Source organism: Salvelinus sp. IW2-2015, unplaced genomic scaffold (assembly GCF_002910315.2).
Source record: "Salvelinus sp. IW2-2015 unplaced genomic scaffold, ASM291031v2 Un_scaffold923, whole genome shotgun sequence".
Lineage (NCBI taxonomy): Eukaryota > Metazoa > Chordata > Actinopteri > Salmoniformes > Salmonidae > Salvelinus > Salvelinus sp. IW2-2015.
The window spans coordinates 282,241-293,043 of record NW_019942648.1 but is presented as its reverse complement, the minus strand read 5'-3'; the positions used below and the strand labels follow the sequence as shown (position 1 = coordinate 293,043).

Below are 10,803 nucleotides of genomic sequence, written 5' to 3'. Positions count from 1 at the left end.
ACCCCCCACCTCTCAGCCAGACAGACTCTTCTCTATATTACCAGTGTTACACCACCACCTCTCAGCCAGACAGACTCTTGTCTATATTACCAGTGTTACACCACCCACCTCTCAGCCAGACAGACTCTTCTCTATATTACCAGTGTTACACCACCACCTCTCAGCCAGACAGATCTTGTCTATATTACCAGTGTTACACCACCCACCTCTCAGCCAGACATACACTTCTGTTAAAGTTAATAAACTATGTAACTCTTAGTGGTTAATAAACTATCTGAGTCTGACTCATGATGTGACATTACAGTTAATAAACTATCTGAGTCTGACTCATGATGTGACATTACAGTTAATAAACTGAGTCTGACTCATGGTGTGATATTACAGTTAWTAAACTGAGTCTGACTCATGATGTAACATTTCCTCAACAGGTTGATAGGTATACTGTGATTTACCAGCCAATAATATAACAAGAAGTTTCCAAATTCATTATGTGCCATTTTGATATGGAACGACACCAAAACCTCCTTCATGTACAAAATAATTAACAGGAGGGTTCTATAGATACGTGACAAAACGTGTGTTTGACATGAGGTCTCTGAAACACACAAAGGAAGAGTTTCACCACAGTACAGATACAGTGGCATGCAAGACAGTCAAGGCCACGCTGTAAGGACGCATGGCTTCACAGCTGGAGCCAGGTGGTGGAGACAGGATAGGGGCTAGAGAGATGTTTTGTTAAATCCTCTTCATACAGTTTGGTGTGAGTTTAGCGTGAGTGATTTCCTAATGGCAGAGAGAGGTTGGAAGAGGAGAGGCACGAGTGATGAAAGATCAGCTCAGACAATCAAGGTAAGGTGCAAGATGAGACTTGGTTATGCATCCTAAATGGCACCCCATTCCCTATTTAGTGCACTGCTTTACTTATAGTACTATACAATATTTAGGGAACAGGGTGCCGTTTAGGGACGCACATTGGGGATGCCAGAGAGAGGAGCCTGTCTGTTACACCCTGTCCTACCGTCTGTCTGAGTGACTGAGAAAAAAAGAGTGGACTGTTTGATAACATCACAGATGTGCTTACGCTCCAACAGAACCCATACAGGCCTACAGCGGTCTGGGAATCTTGAGGAGCTCATTTGTTTGTGTTTACTGTAGAGGCTTAGTCCCGCATAAAATAGAAAACACAGAACAAACTGCTCTTATACTATAGCTAGTCTGGCTACAGCCACACCAGGCAGTTGGATGTGTGCCAGACAGCCTTATTCTGTGTCCAAAATGGCTCCCAACTTCCAATATAGTGCACTACTGTTGACTAGAGCCCTATGGGGGACGGTTAAAAGTATTGCACTATATAGGGAATAGAGCGCAATTTCAGACACAGACATGGTCTTGTTGGTGTTTGTTGGTGTTTGTAGAGCACATACTCCCTTTGTGGCGCAGAGGTCTAAGGCACTGCATCTCAATGCAAGAGGCATCATTGTAGTCCCTGGTTCGAATCCAGGCTGCATCACAGCCGGCTGTGATTGGGAGTCCTATAGGGCGGCACACAACTGGCCCGGTGTCGTCCAGGATTGGCCGGGGTAGGCTGTCATTGTAAATAAGAATTTCTTCGTAACTGACTTGCCTAGTTAAATAAAGGTTAAATAAAAAAATATACATAAAAAAATACTCAACAGTGAGCTGTGGCATCAGCATACATTCCTACCATCATACAGCCCCAAAAGCCTAACCAGCCCCTAGAACATGGTGTTACAGCCTAACCAGCCCCTAGTACATGGTGTTACAGCCCTACCAGCCCCTAGTACATGGTGTTACAACCCTACCAGCCCCTAGTACATGGTGTTACAGCCCTACCAGCCCCTAGAACATGGTGTTACAGCCCTACCAGCCCCTAGTACATTGGTGTTACAGCCCTACCAGCCCTAGAACATGGTGTGTTACAGCCCTACAGCCCCTAGGAACATGGTGCTACAGCCCTACCAGCCCCTAGTACATGGTGATACAGGTATAGGCTATATAACTGACTAGAAATAGACTATATAACTGACTAGGTATAGGCTATATGACTGACTAGGCCACTACTATAAAGCACTACTATAGTGTTATAACACCTGAAAATAACACTGAAAGGAATTGAAAAGGTCACTCTTCAAGACACGTGTCCTGCTGACTTAGCCTTCAACATTGTCTACAAGCTAAAGTCTGAGGGTACGCTATGCCGTGGTGTTCACAGAAGGGGAGGCCACGCCGTGTGTTCACAGAGAGGTGAGGCCACGCCGTGGTGTTCACAGGGAGGTGAGGCCATGCCGTGGTGTTCCAGAGGTGAGGCCATGCCGTGGTGTTCACAAGGAGGTGAGGAAATAAGGACAACGTCTCCATCTTGTGGAGAGAAGCAGATCAACAGTACTGTAGAATAAGCTGGCCCATAGGCAAGTCCACTACTATAGGCTAGAAAGCCTGTGTAGGCATTGAGTGTTGTCTTCAAAATACAGTGCCTCAGGCTAGCAACAAATTAAGTCTATCCCATGGGTTTAGCTGCAATGCTAAATGCTTGTTTTGGAACTTGGGTGGGATACTAATGGCTTTCAGTTTTGTGTGGCTACTTGCCGAATATATCACAAAATCTGGCAACCACTGCATTTTCTCTGTATTGGGGACAGGCTATGGACTAGATTTGTTCACAAAAGCCTGTATCACAATTTGTTAATCTAAAAACGAAAGACCAATGTCCTGATTGTAGGTATCAAGTGAGTGATTAAATTGATTACCAAAACTAATACATCCAGTAAGTATGCTTCTGACTGTGGGAAGTTCTCACTTGCATACTCCTCGCGTCCTCTCTTCTCTCTCATCGCCTCCTTCTCAAACTCCATTGGATGAGAGAGCCAGAGGTTCCGCCCAATTTGACCTTCTCCTCCAATGGGGTTTGAGAAGGAGGCGAGGAGTCTGTCACGAGCCTCGGTAGTGATTATATAAACACGGAAGTGAGACTGAACTTCATGAAATGGAAAGAAATATTTACCGCACCGTGTCAACGTGTTGTGACTCAGTCATCCTCGATTCGTTTTAGCTGTGCACGGTCTTAGTTTACGCGCTTTCTGTTGTTATCTTGAATTAACCATAATTATTTCTAGTTAAGTTGTAGATTAGTTGAGCACAATGAAATGTTTTATTGTTAATGTGATAATGCTATGCATTGTAATGCAGGTGAATTGCGCTTTGGTTTTCGAGAATACGCGCACAGCATATTCTGCGAAGGTGAGTGAAATATCTTTACTTTTAGTCAAATGTTGTTCATTAACCTACTCTATCAATTCATTATGTTTAGTACAGTAACGTAGACTATTCAATATTCTTGCACAGATCTTTGGGTTCTCATGGGAGAACTGCGGTAAGCCAGACGACCCAGCGGTTCTGAAGACCCTAACCCTGTCCCCGGATCCCATCACAGTTCCAGGGGACCTAAAGGCCAGTGCGTCCGGGAACACAACGGTCGAGCTGGSCGCTCCCCTCGCTGTGAGTACTAAGCATGCACCAAGAGTCTCCTCCTCAAATGTTAAAATTAGACATTGAATGCTATTTGATTACTTATAAGGTATACTTGTTTGTTAAAGTTTTTGCTATTAACCAACCATTCGTTTTCGAGGTAGGCATATGGTATTGAGTGTCTTTAATATATACATACAGTATATACATAGCCACGGGAAGTGAGGGTACTGCAGCACCCCCTGAATAATCAGAATAATAACAAAAACATATTTWWWWWWAWAWWTTTTTTTTTTACAAATGTAGTGCACTGGGCCTTTACTAGTCCTGTATAAGCAGAGATATAGACATCTGTAGTGCTTGGCAAAAAAGGTAGTTATATAAGTAAGAACACCCCCGCCTCAAACTACTTCCTGTGTCTATGCAGTACATATTTATAAAAATAAAAGTAATTTAGCAGACCCTTTTATCCAGAGCGACTTACAGGAGCAATTAGGGTAAAGTGCCTTGCTCAAGGGCACATCGAGAGATTTTTCACCTAGTTGGTTTGGGGATTCGAACCAACGACCTTTCAGTTACTGGCCCAACGCTCTTAACCACTAGGCAAATATATAGAATGAATAGGCTCTTCGTGGATAAAAATGGTCACAATCAAATCAAGTTTGAAACACTATAGTTCTACTTCCTCCTGAAGTTCTACTTCCTCCTGAAAAACTTACCAACAGTGAATTGAAAGCTATTACTTTGCCATATCAGTCTGTAGGCCTATTCAGCCGTGTGATAGCCTATTCCACTTTGTCTGTGTGTGTCAATTGTTGGCTCTGGGTTCTTCTGGGTGGCTCTGGGTTCTTCTGGGTGGCTCTGGGTTCTTCTGGGTGGCTATGGGTGCTGTGTTGTTAAACAGGTAGAAACTTGGCTGGGGAGGTATGTCTGACTCAAGGATGAGCTTCATGTGAGCAGCTCACCACATAAACACCTGCTCTGCTACACTGATGGTCCAAATATAGATATAATATACAGTAGACTTCCTGATTCAATGCTCACCCTTAAAAAGCAGAGTTCACAAGAGAAGGGATGGCATTGACAGTGGTGTTGGCAATGTTCTGATCAAGAATGCACTAATGTAATAATATTGTTGTATTTTGAACGTTTTTGCAACAGACAGCTTTCACATACTGGACAGTCTGTTGTTCCCAACTCGTATTTAGTTGATGCAATGGAGAAAAGACTGACTTGCCTGTTCTTCCTAGAAATCAATCACATAGATCAGTGTCAGATTTTTCCTTTCTTTCCTACTTATATTTCTCTCTAACATCGGTGACATCATTGCAATGGAGGAATAAACCAGTTTCTGCTTTGCTGYAAACAGCTAGGGTGCAATGTCCAAGTCAAGAATAGCCTGACATTAGGCAAGTTTTTTAAAACACTGCCGTACTGGTCCTATTGTCTCCTCTTAGGTAACTTGACCAAGCCTGGCAGTACGTCTGTAAAATAGTTTTATTGACCTATACTTCATTTTTTATAACATCCCAGTTAACATGTGGTATATGGTTTGATATACCACGGCTGTCAGCCAATCAGCATTTAGGGCTCGAACCACCCAGGTTATAACAGCATTTTGTCCATAGGTAAACGTAATTGTGTGATGGCCTACCTTGTGGATAGGCGTACTGTTACTGTAGCCTACTGTGTTGATCCAGACATCCCAGTTAACTGGTCCTGGTAACAGTCAAAAGTTTGGACACGCCGACTCATTCAAGGGTTTTTCTTTATTTTTTACTATTTCTACATTGTAGAATAATAGTGAAGACATCAAAACTATGAAATAACACATGGAATCATGTAGTAACCAAAAAAAGTGTTAAACAAATTCTTCAAAGTAGCCACCCTTTGCCTGGATGAGAGCTTTGCACACTCTTGGAATTCTCTCAACCAGCTTCATGAGGTGGTCACCTGGAAAGCTTTTCCAACAGTCTTGAAGGAGTTCCCACATATGCTGAGTACTTGTTAGCTGCTTTTCCTTCACTCTGTGGTCCATCTCATCTCAAACCATCTCAATTAGGTTGAGGTCGGGTGATTGTGGAGGCCAAGTCATCTGATGCAGTACTCCATCACTYTCCTTCTTGGTCAAATAGCCTTTACACAGCCTGGAAGTGTGTTTTGGGTCATTGCCCTGTTAAATCAAATTATAGTTCCACTACGCACAAACCAGATGGGATGGCATATCGCTGCAGAATGCTGGTTAAGTGTGCCTTGAATTCTAAATAAATCACTGACGGTGTCACCAGCAAAGCACCCCCACACCATCGCACCTCCTCCATGCTTCACAGTGGGAACCACACATGCGGGAACCACACACCTACTCTGCGTCTCACAAAGCCAAGGCGGTTAGAACACAAAATTTCACATTTGGACTCATCAGACCAAAGGAAAGATTTCCACTGGTCGATTGCTCGTGTTTCTTGGCCCATCAAGTCTCTTCTTATTGGTGTCCTTTAGTAGTGGTTTCTTTGCAGCAATTCAACCATGAAGGCCTGATTCACGCCGTCTCCTCTGGCTACAATCTGAGGTGCAGTTAATTGCTGATTTCTGAGGCTGGTAACTAATGACTTTATCCTCTACAGCAGAGATAACTCTGGGTCTTCCTTTCCTGTGGCGGTCCTCATGAGAGCCAGTTTCATCATAGCGCTTGATGGTTTTTGCGACTGCACTTGATGAAACGTTCAAAGTTCTTGAAATGTTCCATATTGACTGATTTTCATGTCTTAAGTGATGATGGACTGTCGTTTCTCTTTGCTTATTTGAGCTGTTCTTGACATCATATGGACTTGGTCTCTTACCAAATAGTGCTGTCTTCTGTATACCACCCATACCTTGTCACAACACAACTGATTGGCTCAAATGCATTAAGAAGGAAAGAAATTCCACAAATTAACTTTTAACAAGGCACACCTGTTAATTGAAATGCATTCCAGGTGACTACCTCATGAAGCTGGTTGAGAGAATGCCAAGAGTATGCAAAGCTGTCATCAAGGCAAAGGGTGGTTACTTTGTWGAATCTCAAATATAAAATATATTTTGATTTGTTTAACACTTTTTTGCTTACTACATGACTCCATATGTGTTATTTCATCGTTTTGATTCCTTCACTAKTATTCTATTCCCTTGAATGAGTAGGTGTGTCCAAACGTTTGATTGGTACTGTATTTCTCTCCTCTTAGGTGAACGTGACACTGGAGAAGGAGATGGCAGGGTTCTGGATTGATGTGCCGTGTGTGGAAGAGATCGGGAGCTGCCACTATCCAGACGTCTGTGACCTGCTCAACCAGCTGATACCGCCAGGACAGGACTGTCCTGAACCTCTACACACCTATGGCATCCCCTGCCACTGTCCCTTTAAAGCTGTGAGTCTATCGTTTATGGTTGTGTTCATTAGGGCACAATCATTTGAAACTGTTTTGCAATGACAAATGATCATGGCCATTTCTTATTGGACAAGTCCTGTTAGTCCCTCTATAAGCCTGTCTGTCCATTTTCTTCCGTTTGTTGCCTTTTGAACCCACCCCCAAGGAAGAACCTGTTCCTCCAGTGTTTAATGCTTAGGCTACTTCCCTCTTTCATATTCTGTTCAGTGCAATGTAGTGAATGTCCGTTGATGGCACTGTGAATGATTGTTAACAGAGTGATGTTTGTTGAACAGCAGTTGGCCAAACAACAAAGTAAAAAATAAACGTTCTCTGAATGTTTTGAACATGTGCACTTAACGTTCTGTTGCTCAGTACTCATTCTGTTTTTCTCAACAACAACAAATTATTCTGTTTACTCAATTCATGTCTATTGGGCTCAAATGACCTATTTTCTGTCTCCTACGGGTGCATACCTTTTCTATACAGTAAAACATGYTTCACTCAAAGGCTGTTTCCCAAATAACACCCTATCCCTAAATATACAGTACTTTGACCAATGTGCTCTACCCTTGAAAAGAGCCCTATGAGCCTTAGTGCACTACTTATGACCATCTAGGGAATAGGATGCCATTTGGGACATAGTGAAAGTGTATTGGTTAACCTCTATTTCCTGTCTGTTCTAAGGGGATGTACACGCTACCAGAGTCAGACTTCCACGTCCCTCACATTGACCTGCCCTGTTGGCTGACCAACGGACACTACAGGGTACAGGGAGTMCTGGGAGCTATGGGAAAAGAACTGGGCTGCCTCAAAATCACCTTTGCTGTCCACTCTAATAACTAAATGACCTTCTCTTTCCACTCTAATTAAATGGTGGACACRGGGAACATAATGTGCCATTCAGTGAGCTGCTATACTGAACCTTTTGTCTTCTTGATTCTCAAGGGAACTTCTGCTCTCCTCTCTTCTCATCTCATCAAACTGACAATTGAGAACGGGGCCTGTATAGACAAAGTCTCTCTGAGTAGGAGTACTGATYGGTTTTACCTTTACAATYGTAATGAATAGGAGGGTGGACCTGATCCTAGATCAGCACTCTGAGATACTTTGTGGATACTGGCCCTGTACCAAATGAGCAKTAACTGAGCTGCTACTGTAGTTTAGGACACAAATCACTTTCAGGTCAAACAGTTGAGTGATTTGCATGGCTACGTACTGGCTTCCTACTGTACTGCTATGAACTTGTCATCACCTGTTTGATTATTTTTCAGAATGTTTTACACTGTCTTTTTTTATACAGAATGAATTTGATTAGATTCCTTGTCAAGGGTGAATGTTCGTGGGTATGCTTCTATTGCTCATTGGCTTCTACCCTGGGTAAGGTGCTGGTCACATGACTAGGAGTTTTTATTGTGCCATAGGTGTTTCAGATGACTCTTACTGTGTCATTTGTTTTTGGTTCTATGGATTGTAATGCTACTTCCTGTTGCTAGTGGTGACACTTGTGATTTTAGAACCCCTGGGAATATGTTCTTCCTGTTGATTTGTGTATTGATCTGTTTTCTGAAGGTGTTTTTATTGTTGACATTCAAAGTGCCTAAGTAGACCTGCTGGAATTGAGGTCTACGAATCAAGTGCGACTGTGATGTTTCAAAGGGAAATCAATTCCCTCCTTATAATACCAAACCCCTAATCCAATTCCATAACCAGTTAACGTGTTCTTCAATCAAAATTCAAATGAAATGGTAATCAAGTATTGAAGTKTTTAGGAATCAACATGAATAATTGCACCTTGATTATTTAGAAAGGACAATACTACTGTAACAAATCAGCATTGCTGGCCAATATTTCACTGTAAAAGCCTTTTAAATAAAATAATATCCAATATGTTGTTAAGTCTTKGTTTTCTGAAATTTATGACTATTTTTCAATTGTGATTTGAACTTCTGCAGTTTCACAGGATGGACACAAGATGGCACTAGTGGTTAAATGTTGATGACATGACATTGGGTCATGGGAGATTGAGACTTATTCCTGGCTTCAGTCTACCAACTTTGGTATTTTCTTGAAAAGATGCCATGCAAATTATGTGGAGTTCTATGAGAAGTACTGTAATTTGATTACTTACTTTAACATTATGGTGCAACTTTGGCCTCCYGAGTGGCACAGCGGTCTAAGGCACTGCATCTCAGTGCTAGAGGCGTCACTACAGACCCTGGTTCGATTCCAGGCTGTATCACAACCGGACGTGATTGGGAGTGCCATAGGGCTGCGCACAACTGGCCCAGCGTCGTTTGGGTTTGGCCGGGGTAGGCCGTCATTGTAAATAAGAATTTGTTCTTAACTGACTTGCCTAGTTAAATAAAAATTGAATGGGGTGGGTGTTATGGATATCTCAGTACTAATCTGTCTGATGTGTTGACCAGCCGTTCTGCAGATGGATACACTGTCCTCCTAGTACAATGCTGCTGAGTCCAGAGTCCAGATGACTCTTCTCAAATTGACAACATTCTCCTCTTTCCTGATTGTCCAGGGTGTACTTCAATTCACTTTACACTAACAGATGTCCAGGTGCTCTGTAGTGTCTCTCTCTGTCTTTGTCTCTCAGCCCGGCTCATCTCAGTAGGGCTTGCTATATCCACTCACTCCTTTAGGCCTCAGCCAAGCTATCTCAACAGGGCTTGCTGTAGCTCTGAGTGGTCCTGGAGAGATACTGGCTGTGTAGACTTTTGTTACAGTTCCGCAATCACACATCTGATTCAACTGAAGACCCAGACTGAAGATCATGATCAGTTGATTATGTGATAGCTGTGTTAGTGATGGGCAGGAACAAAAGCCTGCACACCCCAGTAACTCTCCTCCAGGACTGGAGCAAGCTGGGGAACCCTGGAACACCCTGTCATATAGCCTGAAAGTGTGTTCTCTACTCTCTCTCCTCTCCACCCACCTGCTGCAGATTGATCCAGGGCCAAGATACAGTCGAGTACAATCATTTACCCCCCCCTAGCTAACAATCAGATATATTTTACAGGCCTGTTATTGAACTGTAAAACAGTGTGTCTCTCAATCACCTCTACCTGGTGCTGGATGATACAGGTTATGTAAATGCAGCGGTGGATAGATTGCTGGTGTTGGTGTTAAATCTCTGAGGGACATGGCAAGTGGAGGTGATGTATTGTGTCTGATGTTGAGGGAGACAGACTGAGTCTCTCTCTGCATCCCTCTTCCCCCCCCGCCTCTCTTTGTCTTGCTATCTCTGTACTTCTCTCACTTGCTCTGTCTCACTCTCTCTGTTCCTCTCTCTTTATCAAAACATGTCTCAGAGTAGATGTCTCAGTTAAGAAGCCGAGTGTGTTTCCTATAGCTTGCAACTGATCGCAGTAATAATGCTAATGATTCTGAAGTTGTGTTTCACCTTATAACTCAGATATGAAATAGAAAGCAAGATTTTACACGTTCTGTTTGCTTCTGCAAACTGTTWGTTAGTGTTGTGTATTCTTAGACATTTAACAGGTTTATGATTTCCTGTAAGCCCTGCATGTATATTCTGTTTACTGTATGTACCCTCCCCTCATGTCTATGAACTTCCTGTATGTACCAGAAATATAAAGCACTGTGTACAGTATCCTACTGTCCTCTGTTGTGACTACAGGAAATATAAAGCACTGTGTACAGTATCCTACTGTCCTCTGTTGTGGCTACAGGGAAATATAAAGCACTGTGTTACCCTTCCAGAGAGTTCTCACTCAGTCTCAGAGGGCAATGTTTGCGTCCCAAATGACACCCTATTCCCCAATAGACCCTGGTCAAAAGTAGTGCACTATATAGGGAACAGGGTGCCATTTGGGATGCATGGTTGTTAAGAATGTTATCTGTTGGCCAGCAGGGTGGACAGCTACCCTCCTGATGT

The 10,803-nt window shown here is 42.9% G+C and overlaps 1 protein-coding gene across 1 annotated transcript; it reads left to right on the top strand.

Annotated features, from left to right (window-relative positions):
* Nucleotides 1-2,957: 2,957 nt before the first annotated feature.
* LOC112069169 (ganglioside GM2 activator) lies at nucleotides 2,958-8,376 on the top strand. The gene is made up of 4 exons (XM_024136465.2): nucleotides 2,958-3,258; nucleotides 3,364-3,516; nucleotides 6,708-6,890; nucleotides 7,578-8,376. Exons 1-4 carry the CDS (start codon nucleotides 3,160-3,162, stop codon nucleotides 7,734-7,736), a joined length of 594 nt encoding a protein of 197 aa, XP_023992233.1. The 5' UTR covers nucleotides 2,958-3,159; the 3' UTR covers nucleotides 7,737-8,376.
* Nucleotides 8,377-10,803: the final 2,427 nt, after the last annotated feature.